This window comes from Lepisma saccharinum, chromosome 13 (assembly GCF_977018435.1).
Source record: "Lepisma saccharinum chromosome 13, izLepSacc3.1, whole genome shotgun sequence".
In the NCBI taxonomy this organism is placed as follows: domain Eukaryota; kingdom Metazoa; phylum Arthropoda; class Insecta; order Zygentoma; family Lepismatidae; genus Lepisma; species Lepisma saccharinum.
Genome location: NC_139241.1, coordinates 73,950,443 through 73,972,603, shown reverse-complemented (window position 1 = coordinate 73,972,603; position 22,161 = coordinate 73,950,443). Strand labels below are relative to the sequence as shown.

The 22,161-nt window shown below is 35.3% G+C and overlaps 1 protein-coding gene across 1 annotated transcript in view; it reads left to right on the top strand.

The window, feature by feature from the left end:
• The window catches only part of LOC145997416 (uncharacterized), an 81,441-nt gene extending 70,302 nt beyond the window's left edge, over positions 1-11,139 (top strand). The window contains exons 17-18 of the mRNA XM_083134441.1: positions 800-921; positions 7,966-11,139. Coding sequence (XP_082990567.1) covers positions 800-921; positions 7,966-9,382 — 1,539 coding nt within the window. The 3' untranslated portion in view covers positions 9,383-11,139. The remainder of the gene's footprint in view (positions 1-799; positions 922-7,965) is intronic.
• The last annotated feature ends 11,022 nt before the right edge of the window (positions 11,140-22,161 follow it).

Below are 22,161 nucleotides of genomic sequence, written 5' to 3'. Positions count from 1 at the left end.
GCAAACTTACAAAGAAACTTGAACATTATAAATAATAGCCTATTTAATAAATCAATGAAAATAAATAAAGATAAGACAAAAATTATGAGAATAGCCAAAGATGAGAAACCATGCATAATAGAATTTGAAAATGAAGAACTAGAACAAGTTAAGAGTTTTAATTACCTCAGAATCACCATCAACAGAAATGGAAGAATAGTTGGAGATTTAAATATAAGAATACAAAGCACAAACTGCTATCAATCAGGGGTTTCTAGGAAAGAAAGAAATCAGCCAGAAAACAAAAATGGCAAGATATAAATCAACATATTTACCAACTATGCTATATGGGAGCGAATCGTGGGTATTGACAAGTAAACAGATACAGACAGTGGAAATGAAATATTTAAGAAGAGTGGTTGGAAAAACAAGAAAAGATAGAATTAGAAATCAAACGATCAGGATAACACTAAATTCTAAACCAGTGGAACAAATGTCATAGAGGCACAACTGAGATGGTTTGGCCATGTTAATAAAATGAAGGATGGAAGAATTCCAAAGGAAATATGGGAGGCAAGAGCAAGAGGAATGGGAAAGAAGAGGCCCCAAGGAAGACCGCGGCAAACATGGAACAAGAACATTGAACACACCCTGGCCAGAAGAGTCATTAAATGGGATGAAGCAAGCAAGATAGCAAAGGAGAGCTCTCTGCAAAACCTCAACACCTTTGGGTTGAAGAGGATCGGAGTAAGTAAAGTAAGTGTTTCATGTCTCTATCGCTTTTTGTTCGAAACTTATGCACTAAAATTTTCTTTTTCAGAGTACAAAATATAGCATTTTAGACACATTACAAAATGTAAATAGTTCTGCAATCGATTTGTGTCCAGAGAATGAGAAACATTGCATAGATGAGAAGGCATTACTGGAAGGGGACTTGGACAGGTAAGTGCTTATCCTTACATATCTTTATTTACATTTATATTAACAGTTATTTCAGAATAATTGGGGGCCTTTGAATATGAGATGAACACATTGGATTGGATAAGATTTAAATGACAATTATTCAGATACATTTTTTAAGTACAGTTTTAAAATTGTAAAGATTTTCTATCAGCCTGTCTTCATGTTTTGACATGTTGAAAGTAATGAAAAAGTCAAGAAAATTTGTTATTTTGGTAGACACCCTGTCATGGCATTTATCACTAAACAAACTTGTACATGTCCTCTACCTGTTGGCGCACTTTCATTTGTGTTCGAGTCTGATATTGCATGGCCATGATTCAAAAAATCGTAGAGGGACTTTTGAAACACTGTGTGTGTGTGTGTGTGCATTTCATTTTGATTTGGTTTTGGTGTTTATTGTCACTTTTCTGACACTTTTGGTTAATTGCAACAATGAGAGTTTGAAGATATGATGAAATTAATGAAGGGGCACTCACAAAGAACACCCATACCTAGGCCAGGATTCCCAAGACCTCTGACATCGCTCATTCTGTAATAAAATTTGGAAACACAATTGTTTTTACACTGAAATATCTATTGAAACAATACAGTTTAGATATTTTGGTAACACACAACACCAGGGCTGAGGGAAAAGGGGGGGGGGATGAAAGGGAGTGGCATCTGCCGCCACTGCCCAGGGTGGCAAAATAACTAGCGCCGGCCCTGCGCAACACACAGTCATATTTTTAATGTAGTACCTAGTTCTTATTCTTAAATGATTAGCGAATAACTCATTTAAAGTACAGTAACCTACGTAATACGAGATATATAATAATAATAATAATAATATACATATAATAATAATAATAAATATTGCAGTTTCTTATGAAGTTACACTTAATCAATTTACAAATTCGACTTCCGTAAAATTCAAGTTATACATGCAACTCCATTTCCACTTGTACACTGAACCCTTCATATTACAAAGACTAGCGACTGACTATGACACCTTATGATCTATTAAATCCAATGATATTCTCTTCATATAATTATCCATGTACACTTCACTGTGTTCTTGGTGTGGTGTCAAGTGTTACTTCTGAACATTCCTTTTACCCCCACACCCCCTATACGCCTTCATGGCATGGTGCTAAGCACAGGGGAACACTTTACCTTTTTTTTTTTACCTTTTTTACCAATTATATTCGATGTTTTTAACTTCTTATAAACTTATGTTTATGTGCACATGTTTTGAACAAAGGATTTCCTGGGCATGGAGATTTATAACTATGTCGAGTATACAATACATATCCACATATTTTCACGTGTGACAGCTTATAATTAAATTCATATTTATTTCTATTATATTACTAATATCATTAATAATATTATAAATAAAACATCCATTATCAATAGGAATCATACTACTAATACAAACCATCCTGGCTTGCCTAACTACCTATATCAACATTTCTAAAATCCACATGACTTTGCCATGAATTATTCTTAATTATTTTTAGGTGCAATACAGCAGTTTTAATTATTTATAGGACAAGTCTTACTCGAAATGAAGTATTTAAATTAGGAGTAAAATTATTAATAATAAATATAATTCCAATAATATTAGCAACACTACATACATTTATAGACCCATTATTAATTCCATCTATTAAAATTATACAATGAATCTATCATAATAATAACCATCATAACAGTAACATATATATTTATTACATTAATTGCAATTGTTAATATTACCAAACTACTACAAGGTCCATTAAAACCAATTGAATAAATTACAAATGACAAAGCCAACACGAACATATCACCCCCAATTAAAATAGTAGATAACACCTTAGTAGACCTACCAGCCTCATTAAATATCTCCTACTGATGAAATTTTGGATCATTACTAGGAATGTCATTCAATTCAAATTTTAACAGGATTATATCTAGCAACGCAGTTTACTTCAAGAACAGATCTAACTTTTATTAGAGTAATTCATATTTGCCGAGATGTAAACTATGGATGATCATTTCGAACCATTCACATCAACAGCCCATCACTAATTTTTTTTATCTGTATACAGGGTTTCTATAAATTAGTTATACAAAAGTAACCGTTAATTGTGAAGAAAGTGTATGTGTAACAGAAATGGTTTGTACGTTAATGAATACAGCATATCTTCAAGTTTATTGTCACACGTCATTTGCTTCCAGTTGTTAGTTTCAGATGCTGCCACTGGAGACGTGAGAATTTGCTTACCTTCCCTAGTATTGCACCAGTCATCATGGACTGTCTGAGCCATATCATACCTGGACATGCTTGAGAATTATCTAATGCCACAATTGCGTGAAGATATGGGTGCTGATTTCATTTTCCATTTTCATTTTTGGTATGCATTTTCATAAAGAAGTAACCACCTACTTCAATCGTGAAGTACGGATTTGGATTGGTCATGGTGGAATGATTCCGTGGCCACCTTGTTTGCCTGGTTTGACCCCATGGGTTTCTCTATCTGGGGTTACATTAAAGAACGTGTGTTTGTTCCCCCTCTTCCCAGCAACATCGACGAGCTGCGGGTCTGGATAATGCAGGCAGCTGCGACTTTCAATGAAGACATGCTTCAAAGGGTTTGGCAGGAAATGAAATACCACTGGCACATTTGCCGTGTGATGAAAGGATCACATATTGAACACTTGTAGAGAAAACTTGAAGATGTGCTGTATTCATTGATGTATAAAACATTTCTGTTACAAATACACTTTCTTCACAATTAATGGTTACTTTTGTAGAACTAATTTATAGAAATTATATGTTGGATGAGGAATATGGTATGGATCATATTTATATGTTCATACCTGATCTATTGGAGTAATTATTATAACAACAATAGAAACAACATTTGTTTGGTATGTATTACCCTGAGGACAAATATCATTTTGAAGGGCAACTAACTAACTTACTATCCGCCATCCCATATTTAGGTAATACTTTAGTACAATGAATTTGAGGAGGATTTGCAGTAGATAATGCTACACTAACCTGATTCTTCCCTTTCCACTTTCTACTACCATTTATTTTAAGAGCAATATCAATAACAGATCTACTATTTCTTCACCAGACAGGATCTAATAACCGTTCCATTTCAGTGGACAACCAAACTTCTTATTCAAACAAATCACACCAACACAAAACATAGTGCTGTAAAAAATGAAGGTTGCTACGCCCCTAGGGGTACGTACTTAAATGTTATTTATGCCACGGCTACAGATATCTTAATCTCAGGGGATAGGTTCTTTATTCAAGAATTCCAAATAAGAAAGCGTTTTATAGCCAAGAGGATATAGTTAAATGCAGATCTATATTCTGAAAACTATACACAATACAGAGAAAATATATAGCGAAGCTTTGTATATACATTGAAATATAAATATATGCTGATTCCAAATTTTACGTCGGTTATATTCTTCTTGAAAGGAAATCTTCTTCTTTCTTCTCGTAATTTATGGAAAAGGCTTCTTCTTCCTTCCTATCTTTGATTTGGGAAAAGGCTTCTTCTTCTTTTCTTCCTTCTATTTTGGAAAATACTTCTTCTTCTTTTCTTCCTTCTATTTTGGAAAATACTTCTTCTTCTTTTCTTCTTTCTATTTTTGGAAAGGACTTCTTCTTTTTCTTATCTTTGATTTGGGAAAAAGTCTTCTTCTTCTTTTTGATTTGGGAAAGGCTTCTTCTTCTTTTCTTCCTTCTATTTTGGAAAATTCTTCTTCTACTTTTCTTCTTTCTATTTTTGGAGGTTTATTCTTCTTTTCTTTCTTCTAATTTGGGAAAAGGTTTCTTCTTCTTTTCTTCTTTCTCCTTTTGAAAAAGACTTCTTCTTCTTTCTATTTTTTTTGGAAAAGACTTCTTCTTCTTTTCTTCCTTATATTTTGGAAAAGACTTATTCTTCTTTTTATTTAGGAAAAGGCTTCTTCTTCTTTTCTTTCTTCTAATTTATTGTCTTTCCTTTTAAAGCGTAATCTTATTTATTACATATATGCGCTCGCTTTCCCCGCTTCTTAGGCATTATACAAACGACACAAGCTATAATTGTAGAAAGATTAGGGTCGACTAAACTGACAATAGCGCCACCTCCTATGTAACGACCAAAAGGGGAATAGCCCAGGATCGCTAACAGCAAGCGCTGCCTATGGCCCAGTGTGTCTAATAAGAAGCGCAACCGTAAGTGCTTCGGGGCATCTAATTTGACCACAGTGCCACCGAGGTACAGACAAATACAAAAGCTGATGATGTTCTCTTCGTCAGAGGTTCAAAAAGGAGAGAGAGATACATTTCTGAATTCATCTGCTCACTTATTAACTTTCCTAATAGTTTCATATATGAGCATATTCTTAATTATCTTAATTTGCTATATACAACATTTCATTCACTCCTTCTATAATTTTTATACTCTTTCTTTATGTATTTTTCATTTACTATAATATATATAATCGCTCTTCTCCGCCCCAAGTTTCTACAATGAACTCTGCTCTTATATGGCATGCTGCCATCTGTCGTCGCTCTCAGGAAACATTTCTTCCTTGCATTTCTCATTGTGTCTTCCGAACTGGCACGTGACAAGGTTGTTGCTGGTTAGAGTTTTCAATATTTTTTTTTCAAAACGAAATTAATATTCAATATTTATACTTCCACTTACCTGCAAGGTTTCTTTTGTACTATTTATGAAATATAATTGTACGTTGACTACCGTTTCACATGAGGCACAGAATAACCCAAAGGACTATCCTGTGTTAATTTGATGTATCCAGTGCATTGGTACCCTTGCACTGTAGTAGAGGTATTCCATCTAACAATTGCAAAAAATTGCATTCATTTATATTTGCACTTGACCATCAATATTATATTATTTAGCAAAGCCTTATCTGTGTTTAACTTCTGTACCTCACATTTATACATAACATACAAGTCCTAAAAAGATTTTTTTTAAAAATGTAAATTGTTAATTAATTATGGATGGTTTATTATTTTTTTTCTAGTTGTCATATTCTTCTCCATTTAAATTAGGGATGGGACCGATTAATCTGTACTCTATCTGTATCGGCCGATATAGGCATATCGGTGTATCGGTTTATCGGTAAAATTACCGATTATTTTACCGATCCGATATATCGATAAATATCTTATAATTTAGTGCAAAATTCTGCCATTTTGTTGACATTTTTATGGATAATCTCTATGCCCTTCTTTCTAAAAAAGTAAATGTCTAAATATTCAACTCCTTTTGCACTGCAGTCACCTCGAAACACACATTTATTAAGGAGATCAATGAACATTTCAGGTTCTTCAAGGACCATTTCTAATTTTATATCGGATCGGTAGAATATCGGTTATCGGTATCGGTAAATTTTATATCGGTACTTTATCGGTATCGGCCAAAATTTCATATCGGCCCATCCCTAATTTAAATTAATTTGTATGCACTGCTTTGCATGGAGTTTGAATTCTATTTAAATCTATAAACAGCATATTTCTTCTATTACAACAAGTGATGTTTCACAAACTTCATGTTTGCATCATCACACCCAATTGTTTTAAGTACATCAAACTATATTACATTGTAGTTTTACAATATACTGATTTCTTCTCTTGAGTCCAATGTAATGTGCTGTTTATAATTTTAAATAGTAAATAAAATGTATTTTCCAACACAAGAGAATATATTAGCCTTTTTTTTCCACATGCAGTACTCTTTTTCTATATAATTGACTGTTAAATTCAGTTAAAGAATGTACTAAATTAGCTTGTAAATAATTCGACTTGTTAATGGAAAACAACAATATCAGTTGGAAGAATTTTAAAATATATTTGTTACTGGGCAACTTCTCTTGCATGTAATTTGAAACTAATAAGTAGTTTCAGAAGTTGCTCAGAAACTATACTTAATTGTGTGTTGATAATTGCAATTTTCATAATTATTTGTGTAATATTAATGGTTTTTATTGCATTCTTCAGCTCAGTGAATGACAGTAATACATGTTCTGTGCCATAAGATATAGTGTAGACATTTCAGGTACAAAAAGTTTAGTTCCCATCATTATGTGATATGTTTACAAAATAGTTAAACAATCTAGCTCAATTAATAAAACAGTTAAAATTTAGTTAGTTTTTTGCATGATTTCTTTCACATCATCATTGTTTCCAATTCTCGGTTGAGTTGGTATAGAAGTTAGTGTGTGTTCCTGTACTCTTATTTTCCTACTGTATTCTGATCCTGCTCTCATCTTACGCTTTCCACACCTTCACCTTTTGTTATTACAATTCACCTCTCTTTTTACTGTTTCAATCCTGTGTTCTTCTTCTTACACTATCCACTCTTGTCTGTCTTCATTTCTTGTTTGTGAACCCTTTTTGTATTGCATTTTGAACCTGCCTCCTCCTTACACTCAACACTCTTCTTTTCTCAGTACTTCTGTCTTCTGAGGATTCACTCTTACACAATATATTCTTCTCCACCATCTTCTGTTATTCCACCACTTCTCTCCTTCCACTATGTTCCAATCGTGTTCTCACACTCTCCATTCTTCTCATTTTCCATCACTCTTCTCTTCTCTCATCCTCCTCTTGTCAGTTTTCATTACCTTCTTTGCTCTGATGCCTTGGCCTTTTTCTTAACCCCATTCCCCATTTTTGAAGTGTATGCTATCACGGGCATCTTGTCCCATTCTTGTTGTACACCCTCAAACAAATCATGAACAGTCTATTCTGGTTTGTAAACTTCACACTGTCAAACATCCTCTTTCCGTAATTTGTCTCTTATGGTCTTCCCTAACATTTTTCATAAGAATCTCATCTTCTGCATGCATCCTGCTTCTGTTCCTCTGCTTACCTTCTTATATTTCATTGCCTTATCCTTGTTCCTTATCACTCAATCATCTTGCATTCTGATAGAATCCTTCTCCCAATTGTTCCTTTCATTATGCTTCATTTATATTTGTAACTTTAAGTATGCTAAATAGCGTTCTAATTTCCTTTATATGTAATAGGTATCAGGAAACCACCAATGTACCTGAACCATCACAGGATACTAATGAAGATCCAGCACCACTGTCCCAGATACTAACCACATGGAAGAAATTTTCTTCCTCAGCTGAGATCACCACCAATGCTTGTGTAGTTCTTCTGGATGCACCGAACAAGTGTCCAAGTTGTAGAATGGAGGTGTCTGGAGACGAAAGTGAGATGAAGCGTCACTATAAAGAATGTACAGCAAAAGAAAACATCACCTGCAAGCACTGTAACACATATTGCAAAACGAAGATTTTCTTTCAGAAACACATGCGTGCTTGCTACAGGGCAAGGGGCTATGTAAGATGCAAAGGTTGTACAGAACATTTCGCAAACCGAGCAGAGCTAAAAGATCATACTTGCACTTTAAACCCACCAGAAAAGTTCACTTGCATGTATTGCGATAAAGTTTTCACTTCTGAATCAGGCCGTTCGAAACATATGAATTCGAAACACACCTTCATTTGTTCAGTTTGCAACAAACAGTACAAGTCAAGAGAGGGTCTTATAGCACACAAAAAACTGCATCGTGTTGCACAAAAGTTGCCACCAACACACAAAGAGGAAGTTTACTGTTTCCTGTGTAATAAGAACTTCTTTGTGCCAAGCAGGCTGAAAGAACACCTGTACACGCATAGCTTAATTAAACCGTATTCCTGCAACAAGTGCAATTGGGAAGGTGCTACAAAGACACTTTGGGATCGTCACAGGAAAAAGCATAGTGACGTGAGACCCTATGCTTGCGACATATGCAAGAAACAGTTTCACTCCCGTGCACATTTAGCTTCCCACAAGAGGCACCACGTGAATCACAAAGCGTTCGTTTGCGAAGTGTGTGGGCTCACCGTCTCCTCTAGGAGTTATCTCGAAAAGCATCAAGAACAGCACTCGGAGATCAAGAAGTACGTCTGTGAAGCATGCCCAGAACGTTTCAACACGCTGGAGAAATTGGAAAAGCATAAAGTTATTCATTTTGGAAAACCTTTCGTCTGCAAGATGTGCGGAAGAGGATTCTCTAGATCTACAAACCTACAAAAGCACATCGCAACCCACGAGAAAGAGAGAGCAAGGTCTTTCACGTGCGAAATCTGTCAGAAATCCTTTTATGTTCGTAGGAAGTTCTTAGTGCACAAACTCTTACACAAAGAGGGAGCAATAGTGTCCTTGTCTTGCAGTTCTTGCAACGAGACCTTCAAGGACAAGAGTGAACTCGAGAACCATAATACCTTGTTTCATACATCAGGAATCACAGTGGAAAACAGTAGCCAGGAACAGCAGCTGCCACAAGTTCTGACACAAGGAGAGTTGGATCTAGCATCTACCATCACAGTTACAATGCCCAGTGAGTATTTTGATTCTGTTGATAATATTTTGTCAAGGGAAGAGATTATTTAATTCTAAAAACAGATTAATATCCAGAATGTTTATATAATGTAGAGCTACCAAACATTGACAAATTGAAATGACATTTTAAAAATATATTGTAACTAAGCCGACAGTTTATTAGGACAAAGGTAAAAATTTTCAGAAATAATTCCATGTCCTTTTTCTAGAGCTGTACATATGAATTTAACTGCCATGGGACATGCTTTTACAAATACCATAATTCTAGTAGTTGTATGTATATGGATAAAGGAAGGATGGATTTGTTGTAACTGAAATTGGAATGGCCTTTTGTCAGTTTTTTGAAATGTTAGTGATTATTGACCTGTTGTGATTTTTAGATGAAGAGATCAAATAACTCCAATTAAAGTAGAAAGTTCAAAAAAGTTTTAGCCATCAAAAGTATGAATATGTTGATATCATAGTCAATTGTAACTTTATTATAAAATGCCACAAAAGTACTTTGAAATTTACTTCAGAATACAATAAAAAAAAGAAGTGTGTGTGTGTGTGTGTGTGTACAATGGGTATCCAAAAGTATTATCAAACAAATTGTCCATCACCATGTTTATTCTCATTGTTTTCCATAGTGAAAGAATGAAAGAGTGCATACATATACAGGTGTCAGAAAAGTCATGCAACCAAGACTTTGGCCATCTATAACTTTTGAACAAAAATCAAGAGAGACATGAACCCTGCACTGGGTTTTATAAATTTATCTATGTAGATACTTTTTTAAACATTAAACAATGAAACTACTACATCAATGTTCAGAATGGGGAAAAGTTACTAAGGTGTAAAAAAAGTTTTTATACCAAGTGAAAAGTAATATGTGAAAGATATGTAAAAATAGGTTATATTTTTTTGTACGATAAATTTCAGCTCTTTTCTTTCATCTCGACATTGATTGAATAACAACCAGATGTCTTACACACCTGCTACTGCCCTCTGACATGACCAGTGTTGACAGTGCACTTGGTAATTTCAAAAAACGTTTATATGAAAATGCCATAATTAACCCCATAAATCCATTTATAATGCATAGATTTTTAGCATTCTTTTTCCAATGCCAAATCATTTTTTTTGTATTGAAATAAATGTTAATGATAGTTACAGTCAATGCATATTTATAAAGAAGAATCAACTGTTCTTTTTGTAGTGTGATTCTTTTTTCTCAACATTTCAATGCCACAAAGTCAACTAGCAATGAAATACTGTTCTAAATGCTTAACAGTTATTTTGGAGGCACAATAGGTATTTTTGTAAGCAGTGACCAAACAAAAATCATTAAAATATCTGCATTTCACATGAAATTTCAATGCTTGTGGATATTATATTATTGCAGAGACCCTCCATCCTCTAGTGGAATCTGTGTCCTGAACTATGTACATCATTTCAGAGCATAGAACACAAATATATATCCTTTAAAATATGCTTGTGCATATGCACACACATGTATGAATTTTTCAGTTTTTCAAAACTGTAACTTAATTTTGCAGTTTACAAACTGGTAAAATAAGCAACTGCAAAGATTTCCCCCCATATTTACTGCATTCTTGTTGATATTTATGGAATGCTTCCAGAACCAAAAATATATGTTTGTGCACTTTTATACATATTGCTTCTTTGAAATTTCAGGTTATTGAATAATATAATATTGCATTTCCTTTATGCTGTTGCAATGTGTAAATAAACACTTGTTAATATTATTTGTATTTTTATCCTTAAAGTACTGTGTATTTTTCCATGAGTATTGTGTAGTTTGATGAATTTAGTGACTAATAAAATAATCATGATGAATTAGTTAAAAATGGCATACTTAGCGATTTATTAACATTATTTTTTTTTAACAATTACCTATTCAATTACTTTTGAAATGCACCCACAATCATTTCTTCAGCTCTCTTCATTGTAAAATTGTTAATGTCTACAAGTATTGTGAATAAACACAGTTTGGGAAAAACAATGCATGAAATTTTGAAAGTGATATCCTTTGTGTATGATAATTTTCAGTAATGTACTCTTCGCAACATCTTATTTGACCGCCTCGAAAGAATTCTAAGTCCCGAATTCATAAACTTAGCAACATTGCACTTTGGCTCCAGGTGAGAGTAGCCAACTTTGAGTTGGTCCTTCCACTAGATGAAAAACACTGCGGTGATATGTTTTTAATTTCGCACTTTCCATGAATTTAGAAACTATAAACCGCTATTATAACACACAATCAAACAGAGATAATAAATTGAAAAAGAACCTTGAGGAATTTTTACGATTCTGCTTGCTCGAGTTAAAATTAGAGGGGTTTGAAAAACTGAATACAGTTTTTCTCCACCTGCAGGAAATCGCCATCAATTTTGTGCAGAAAGAAGCAAATTTATGAGGAGTTTATGCGACATTTTATTTACAATACCTTGGATAATATCGAACAGTTCTCAAAAAATAATATATTTTTCAGGACTTGTCGAGAAAATGTGCTTGGAACACATGAAGGTGAGAGTCTTCATAAACGTCAACATGTTTTTAAGGGTATATCATTGTGAAGTTAACGTAGAGCAGTTGGTTAGATGCTACTATCCTTATTTTTCATCAAGTGTGAAATGTCGTGGGTTCAAATCCCACCCTCTCCTCTTTTTTTTTTTTTTGGTTTGCTGAACAGACCGTTGATAATAGAATATTTAAAAAAATGAATCCAATGCACACTGCGTATTTTTCCCCTTAGAAGTTGCAGATTTCCAGGATTTAAGGTTAAAACTTTTTTTTAGTTATTCTTCATAAGTTGTGTTAACACACACACATCATGATTAATTCACAAATCACATATATGTATTCAGGATGCAAAATGTAATGTTATTTAAGTTATGTATTGTTTATGTTCTTCACTGACACCTAAAAAATTTGATTATTTCGATATACTAAAAAAAACACATACAGTTATGTTAAGTAGTGATGTAGTGCATTAGAGTGCCACACACGTAAATTTGCCGTTGCGTAGAAACGAATTTTCGTTTCGTCTCCCTCTCTCTTAGCATCACGTGTTCTACCCTGCTCGAAAACCTTCGCTATTGTTGCCATATTGTCATTCCATTCCTGGACACACTCGCGCAAACTTCATTGAAAACAATTGAACAGCGCTCCAGCTCGCGGTTCCCACCGGTCAGCAGGGACGGCAATGTGGCAATATAGCACGGCGTAGTCGTTGCTTCTTTTATGCAGTGCATGTTCATTGGCTAGCTAGTAACTAGTGTTGCCAACTGTAATAATGAAGCACTATTTCTGTCACGGAAGGGGAAAGCAGGTAAAGTGGCGGTGAGTTTTGTTGGATTGGAAGCACCATATTTTTATTTTATACTAAGTATTTGACCGGTTTGACGTTGTGTGCGTGTATTGCGTGTGTGTATGTAAAAGTGTGTGTTTGCTAATGAACGTTAAATTCCATAATGCCTCCAGTTCTGTCGAAGTTGAAATCAAAAACCTTGCATAGCCAAGCTCGGGAAATTCTAAGCAATTCAACTCTGGCTCCGGCAGGTGTTCTTGTAGAAATTGCATAGAGGAGGCTGTCATTTTTGCTGCTTAATGCGATACATATTGTTTTCTGTGTTAAAATTGCCATGCTTTGATGGGTGACCAAGTTCATAGCAGGGCCGGCGGAAGGGGAGGGCGAACCGAGCGGCAAAATTTGAAGAGAAGAAAAAAATAAGCCTATTGAAAACTGTGATCGAGCGAGATATTCTTTTGCGCTGAATAGTATTGAAATAGCATAAGAAGTCACATTATTTATTTTATATTTTGATGTTTTAGTTAGGAATATATTGATTTTCAATTTTCCGTTGCTGCGTAATGACCGGGGGGGGGGGGGGGGGTCGAAATAGAGCGGCATCTGACTAGCGCTGGCCCTGGTTCATAACAAAAGAAAAAGCCGCGCAGCTTATCCTCTAGTGGCAGTATATGTACTTGTTATTGTTGTCGAAGCCGGCATCCTTTGTAAATGTACAATAAAGGCAACCGACTGTCGCAGATCTGAGAGAGGAAATAATAATACTGTTTGAGGAGGAGTGTTATGGTGCAATTGTAGCGGTTTAACACGTTGGCATGTTATTATCTGCCGTTGCAGTTCCATACCAGTGTATACGGGTTTTGGGAGTGAAAAGTTAGAACGCCACCAGTGCATTAATGCAATGAAAAATAATATATATATATTTTTTATTTTGTTTGAAATCACTCAAATAAGGAATCGTATGAAGAAGTCTTCTTTGCAGCATTTTTGGTAATTTTACTTATGTGTTAGTTCATATTTTGCGAATTTTTAGTCCATATGTATGTAGCTACATACAAAGCCACTTGTTAATACATATTAATCCTAGTCCTGGTATAATGCATGACGTTTAAAACTCAACGTTAGATAGACCTGAATTCTCTAATTTTATTGTTGTACGTAACAGCTGTGCATCGGCGCACTGCAGCGATTTTTCTATCTGCTCCATTAGCAACACTGCTTCCTTAGTTGTTTCGCGCATCGCACGGCAGAATTAACTGCGCTGGACTCTACTGTAATGAAGGAGAGAGTTCAATCAGTTCAAATTGCTAAGATTGGTACTTTTCTGTCCGTTCCTTCGCAATGACTGGTGTCAATCTCCTCACCACCATCTTACCATGCGTCTAAAACTAATAGTTAATCACCATGGCCGTATTTAGAGGGGGGGTTTCTAGGGTTCAAACCCCCCCGAAACTTCGGACATGTTGGATTAATGGAAGTTCAGAAACCAAAATCTGTAACAAATTTTCAATTTTTTTTTCGAAGCATCACAAAAATACATGGAGACAATGTTGATCGAGCTAGAATTTTCATACATTTGGAATTCTGAAACTTGAGTGAAACAGGATTTATTCTCAGAATCATGGCCCACCCGCGACCCCTCCATTATCACTTCTGCTGTCATCTTTCCAGTGTTGCTCCTGCATCACAAGGAATATAGACTGAAGATTCCCTTATGATTGTCCCAAAATTCCCTTTCCAGCTTTTAAATTCCCTGTCCGATAAAGTCGAAAATCCCCCTTGATAGGAGTTCAAACCTAGGATCTCCAGTTTTGTAGTGCATTACGTTCGCGATTGAGGTTACAATCCATGCACCAGGCTAAGTTTTTAAAAAGAATAACTGGTTCCACACTTTTCAAAATTCCAAAAATTTAATTTTAAAGTCAAACAAGAAAAGCTTTATGACTAAAATTTCCATCTAACTTTTAAAGCTTTTCTCTTGAAGGTATCTAAAGTTTAATGATGAAGTATAATAACGGTGCATTTCAGTACACACTCTATGAAACAGAAAAAAAACAAAATCAAACTTGTGCTGGAAATTCACTCATCTGCTGGATTGAGTAAGCCCCCTCAAGAATATAACAATAATATAATAATTATTATTATTAGTATTATTATTATGGAATAAAATTGTTTGTTATGAAATTTTAATTATTATTGTTATTATTTCTATTCAAATTTCTGGCGACGCCCATGGGAACAATTATGAATGAACCCCCCGAAATTTTTTCCTGCACCATGTTATTCACCAATTAACATAAGTAAATGGTTATTGCGACGGAGGCTGATATGATAAGAAACTACTAATAAGTATTTATATAGTGAGTGACAAACAAAAAATTCAAAACCTCAGAATGATCGTTAATTCGTCACTGCTTTGTATCTAAAATGTTTGTCTATTTGAACAGAAAGTACGAGTATCAGATCTAACAAACTTTCCCCACTAACTTTGCAATATTCGAAACCACCATCACAGACTTGGCTCTACATAACTTGATTCTGCACATTCCACGTGGCATGTGATTTCCTCCCATCATCGAAATAACTTCCTCCTACTATTTCATTTCACCTCGTGAAATACAGAGACCAATGTTAACTTCTTAGCACAGTGGATAAACTTTACACCCAACGATATACTCCTGAAAAAATCCTGCCTAGGTGGAGAATCGAACCTACGACCTCCCTCGTGAGAATCAAGCATGCTACCGCTTCTCCAGGTAGCTCATGTTAAAATTTGCTACCAGTTTGAAGAAGCCAATTCACATATAATGTCATGTCCATAATTTCCTCATGGCAATTTTTATGACTAAACAAATTCAGAAAAAATCGAGACATGCTGAAAGGGAAAATTTCTATTGGTGTTTTCTCATATTTTGTAAATTGTGTGGAAATTCCATGTTTTAAACAAGCAATTGTTTAGTTACGAAGTCTTTTGTTGTTTGTTAAAGTAGGAACCGGAGAGCGAAAAGGAGTCATTTGAACCAGACCTCGGTTGCCAAGAAACTTCCAGCTTTTTTCCAAAGACTGTAGGAAAAGAGAGAGGAAAGGGATATTCAATGTGTGAAATTAAAACAATGGAAAACCTTGCAAGTGCATCCTAACGAACATCAAACTATGAAAAACATATTTTCGTGGTGGAAAACTGCAAGTCATTTTCGAAATATGAACCTGACTTTTTTCTGCATTATAAAGTAGAGATATGGGACGATACCATCCGTCAGCAAGCAAAATTTAAGTAAGCCATCTCTTTCCATCGAACTTTTTCAATGGTCATAATTAGTAATTAGGGTCCGGAATTTGATGAAAGATCAACTTTTTTTTTCTGACCCTTAAAAACAATGCTAAACCTTGTATCATGTCAGTTACCCTTCAGTTAGAGCCTGAAAACATTTTCTATTTTACACTTTTCAGTCTTTCTTGGCTTTTAGTTTGTCAGTATTGTTAACAGTTTCTGTTGCATTTTTATTTATTTTTGAGGTTTATTTTTCTCCTCCCCTGTTGTTTTGTGCTTTTACTAGTAAAACTTACATATTTAAATTCCCTGATATGGTCCTTTTAGCAAATTCACCATGAATCGAAAATACAGTCAATGGAAAAGCACAATATTATTCTTAACTCAAAAGTTTGGCAATCGATAAAAATATTTTGTGTGAAGACTGCTTTGAGGTTCTTTTTCTGGACACTATTATCGCTTTAATCTGTGGTTTTAAAGTAAAATTAGTCAAAATATTAAATGAAATTATACTCTGGTGTACGCGAAGCAGACCTGTATTTTCGGATGCTGGCCGACTACAGCATCGTAGAAGGCCCACTCTGAAAGGAGATGAATTTATTGATTTGGTGTTTTAAGTCCACTTTATGCACAGTAAGGCTAATCGGGACTGGACCTACAGTTTAAAGTGGGATCTGAACCACTATGTGCCTCCACCGGAAAGGAGATGAATGATTTATAAAGAAAAACTTTGAGGTATATTTTATGTAACCTTGAAGTAAACAAAGAAAACTACATTATCACTTAGTTGCTCTTTTCCCTTTTGCTTCAGTACTTCCAACCACCAAACAACGGGCTTCAACGACTTATTAGATGACTATCTTGTAATTTATGAAAAAAATCCAGGTTTAATTTTTACAGCGAAAATTATTTTATAATATTTTTTTTTTACTATTTTTAGGTCATCTTTTGAATTTTTTTTAGGTCATCAACTTCCGAACCCTAGTCATAATGTTTAATCCTACAAGCATTCCTCAGCTATCCTATCGAGCAAACACCTACTAAAACTTTCCACTTCACAGTGCACTACACCACAATGGAAATGTGTACGTCTTCATCCCTCGAACCGAAGGCATAAAATAACTGAACTGTGTGGTGTAGGGGGATCCTGTTTGCTTGCGGAATGCAAGGTCATGGGTTCAAACTTATTTCTTTGCAAAGTCTTTTTTGGAAAGTAAACGGCTTTGGACGAGAATGCTTATCTACGTTTCTTGGATATTTATACGATTTACGTCCATCATTTGCAGATGCAGAAACATGTGATGTAAAATCTGAGGGGGTTAGTTTCATACGTAGAATATAGCATAATATTTGTGGTCGTATCATTTGAAAATCTGACGTATATTTTAGGTCCGCAGTGAAGAGCACAAACAAAGAACATCATATTTGTGTGTATGTGTTGTTGTTCTTGTTTTAAGTCTACTTTATGCACAGATAGGTTAATCGGGACTGGACGTGCAGTTTAAACAGGAATCTGAACCACTGTGCAAAGATCCTCCACCTGATATAAAACCCAGGACACATTGATTACAACATCCTGTTTAAGAACATATGATTACAACATCCTGTTTAAGAACATATATTTATGACATATAAATGTTTAATGTGTGTTAACATAACTTTTGGCAGCTGAATGAATAGAAAGGTCTTGCCAAAAATACTGCCCATCACTGAAAAATGAAGAAGTTGAGTAGAAACATTCCCAAGGTATGCATTGCATAAATATTTACAGTGATTTAATATAATCTTATATTACATTATTACAACACTTCGTACTTGGTAAATAAAAAAAAGAATCAGGAGTGGGTGAGATTTGAACCTACGATGTTTTGTTCTTGACGAAAAAGTAAACAAAATGACCATCTAACCAACTGCTCTAGGAGATTACTAACGTGAAACTCTGTAAAACAGGTCAATCTTAGTTGAAAGAACATTTTGCCACAGATCAGGGAAAAGACGCACTTTGTAGAATTGTCCGGTATTGTGCAATTTATCTTTACTGTAATTTTGCCTAAAATCGAGAGAAATTTACTTCATTGCATTCATATGTGATGTCAATTCTCTCCAGGTGGTGGAGAACAAGTTCAGTGTTTCCAACTGCACATAAATTCCCCTATTTTCTATTTTAGAACAAATACTTTTATAAAATATCAACATTTGTATTTCTAATTTACGATTTTAGTTTAATTCCATATTAAATGACTGATTTAGAGTTTCTAACTTCATGGAATGTGAAAAAATGAAAGATATTCACAAGTGTGTTTTCATTTAGAAAGTTGGATACTATTTGTGGAATCTGAAGTGCTATGTTGCCAAATTTACGAATTCAGGACTTAGAATTTTTTCAGGGTGGTCAATTAAGATGTTCCGAAGAATACATATCTGAAAGTTCACTCGCATAAACGTGCAGTTCAATTTTCTGCACACAGAAACTGCACGGAAAAATAAACCGCGAGTTCATCAGAGTGAATTATCTCTCTCCGCATAACCGCCAAATGGATACCTTTAGATACAATGTACAAGGGGGCATCAATAAGTTTTGCCTGTTGAGGTGTAATTTGTTTAATAATGGAAAGATTGAAGCAATGAACATACATATAGTTTGCCTGTAGTGTCCTCTACTCAGAGTTACCCTTCCACATAGTTCCCATCATGTTCAATGCATTTGCTTCAGCATTTTACCCAGGCCTCAAAACCAGTTTGGAAAAATTCCAGAACACACTCTGCCCCACCATTTCAGAGCTGTTTTAACCTCCTGTAGGTCGTCGAACCTTGCGCTATGAATGTTATCCTTCATTGAAGCTGGGTAAAGAAGTTCAAAAGAGAGAGAAACCGAAATTGTGGACAAGCCAACCAGTGACAGGCCATGAACATCGGTCACTGCCACAAGGTTGATAAGCTCATTCAAGCAGATCGATTCGTCACCATCCAGGAAATTGCTGATGCAGTGCACGTGTCCTATGGGTCAGTGATGGATAACATTCATGGCATAAGATTTGAGAACCTACAGGAGGTTAAATCAGCTCTAAAACGGTGGGGCAGGGAGTATTCTGCGGAATTTTTCGAAACTGGGTTTCAGGCCCAGGTAAAAAGCTGGTGCAAATGCATTGAACATGATGGGAACTATGTGGAAGGGTAACTCTGAGTAGAGAACAATAGGCATGTTCATTGCTTCAATCTTTCCATTATTAAATAAATTACACTACCTCAACAGTCAAAACTTATTGATGCCTCCTTATATACCTAGGTATCTGAAAGCATTTCCAAATCCGAGTCACAATCATGTGCTTTTTTGAGTCGGAATAATTACAAAGTAATATATTTAGTATGAATTGAACTTGTGTAATTGTTGTCATAAAACCATCCCTAATTAGTTATCAATAAACATCAAGCACCAAATGCTTGTACTTGAGACAAGCAAATAAATTTGAAATTGAAGTAAATTGACTTTCGTTGATAACATGTTGCTTGATGAGGCCTAAGGAAAAGCATATTTCTTGTCTGGATGACATGCTAACAGTAGTACTATAGAAACACCATAAAGGTGAATGAAGTACTTTTTGCTTATTCCCTTCCTTAAAGTATGCATTTGTCACTTTTTGGTATTTTTTATTTTTAACTGTACTCTGCTCCGTAACAGTGACGAGAGAATAGAGCCGATAAAAGGCACCTTAAATCACCGAACTTCCTGTCAATTCAGTTATTCAAGTACTTGAACAAACCCAGAATTAACACCATGTATGGAAAATTCAAACCTAAATTTTAAGTGTCCAAATTCTTGTACAGGTAATTTTCTTACAATTTTAAGGATTTATAAGTCAACTTCCAAGCTCTAGTGATAATATAACCGTCATGTTGTTACATATATTCAGGTTAAGATGGCTTGTGGCATCAAAATAAGGATTCAACAAGCTAAACGTTTTTATAAAGAGCTGTATTGGTCAATATATTTTCTTTGCCAAAAAAAATAGTTACACAGATGTTTGTAATTACATCCAGTCTTACCATAAATATGATCCAAAACTTTGAAAGGTGGCTCTTCACCTGGTGTTCAGTTAACAGCTTCCTGTAACAAGAATGGACATGTAACTCATTGTTAGTGGAGCTACAGAAGTGATAGAACGTTTTTGTTTAGCTTCAATGATGGAATTTATGAAAATTGTGTGGTTGTTATAACACTCCATAAGATAGGGAAATCAGCAGGTGAAATTTTAAAGATCCTGGAGAAGCTTTGAATTTCCAACGGGTTTGTGTATTATACTATCCAGCATTTCATTGACACTGGAACAGTGACAGGCACAGACAGGAATGGCCAAGCACCAAGGACTGCAACTGGTGAAATCAGTGGTGGCCTCTATGTTCAGAAATATTGTGTGAAAGCAACCCCCGATTGTGGTTTGTGATTAAAGATGACTCGTAAGAAGACACCCCAGTATTCCCAGTCTGAAGCACTCTTATTGTGAAGGCAGTGGCAGATTCCTTTCAATACAATGCAATTTGAGCTGCCACAGAAACTGTGTGAGAGCCATAGGTGGCCATTTTTGAACAACGATTAGTGCTTTGTGTACACAATATACCGGTACGAGGGTCACTAACAGTTGGGCTGAAAAGTTCGTAGGCTGACTCATAGATGGCGTTACTAGAATTAAATCCATGTGATTTTTACTTAGTACTTACCTTCAAAAGATACGTGTATAAATTTCACAGCTGCCGGATAATTAGTTCGTGAGATATAGCATTGTGAGTGAAGCAGCTTTTGTTATTGTGAAAAATGGATAAAAAAGAATTTCGTGTGTTAATAAAGCATTGCTTTTTGGCGAAAAAAAATACTGTTGAAGCCAAGGCTTGGCTTGATAAACATTATTCGGACTCTGCACCAGGAAAATCAACCGTTGAGAAGTGGTTTGCTAAATTTAAACGAGGCGAAATGAGCATCGAAGACGATGCACGCAGTGGACGCCCCAAAGAGGCTGTTACCAACGAAAACATCAAAAAAGTCCACAAAATAATTTTAAATGATCGTAAAGTGAAGTTGATCGAGATAGCTGAGATTATTACATAGCGTTGTTGGAGCGTTTAAAGGATGAAATCACGAAAAAACGGCCCCATTTGAAGAAGAAAAATGTGCTGTTTCATCAAGACAATGCACCGTGTCACAAATCAATGAAAACGATGGCAAAATTATATGAATTAGACTACGAATTGCTTCCCCATCCACCATATTCTCCAGATCTGGCCCCCAGTGACTTTTTCCTGTTTGAAGACCTTAAAAGAATGCTCGCTGGAAAGAAATTTAGCACTGATGAAGAGGTAATCGCCGAAACTGAGGCCTATTTTGAGGCTAAAGAGAAATCGTACTATAAAAATGGCATCGAAAAATTGTATGACCGCTATAATTGTTGTATCGCCCTCAAAGGCAACTATATTGAATAATAAAATCGAATTTTGTCAAAAAATTATTTTTTACTATGTTAGCCTACGAACTTTTCAGCCCAACTGTTATTTATATTTTGAGCCTAACAGTGAAAAAACAGGAATTTGGCATTGAAAACTGCTTTATTGTTTTTCGAAGTATTCTCCTTTATGGTCAATACACTTTTGCATTCATTCAAACCATTTGTCAAAGCAGTTTTTCCAATCTTCTTGAGACACCTCCATAATATGGTTTTTGAACGCATCAACGGCATCTTCTGCCAACGAAAATCGTTGTCCACGCAATTTATACTTGACATTCGGGAACAAGAAGAAGTCATTGGGTGCCAAATCAGGACTGTATGGTGGATGACCCATCAATTCGATTTTTTGACTGTTCGTAAAGTCGGTTGTTAGACGAGATGTGTGACAGCTGGCATTGTCTTGATGAAGAATGATCCGACGGCGTTTGTTTTTTCCGTATTTGACCAAAGACCTCTGGCAAACAAATTGTTGTGTACCATTCAGAGTTGACCGTTCTACGTTCCTCTAAAGGCACAGTTGCCACAAGACCAGTTTTCCCGAAAAAACAGGCGACCATTTGTTTCGATGTGCTTCGAGCACGAACAACTTTTGTTGGATTGGGTTCATCTTGAAACACCCATACAGTCGACTGCTTGTTTACGTTCCGGCTCATATGCATATATCCATGATTCGTCACCTGTTATAATCTTATATACGTCTTTTGAAGCACCACAATTGTATTTATTGAGCATTTGTTTGCACCAATTGACG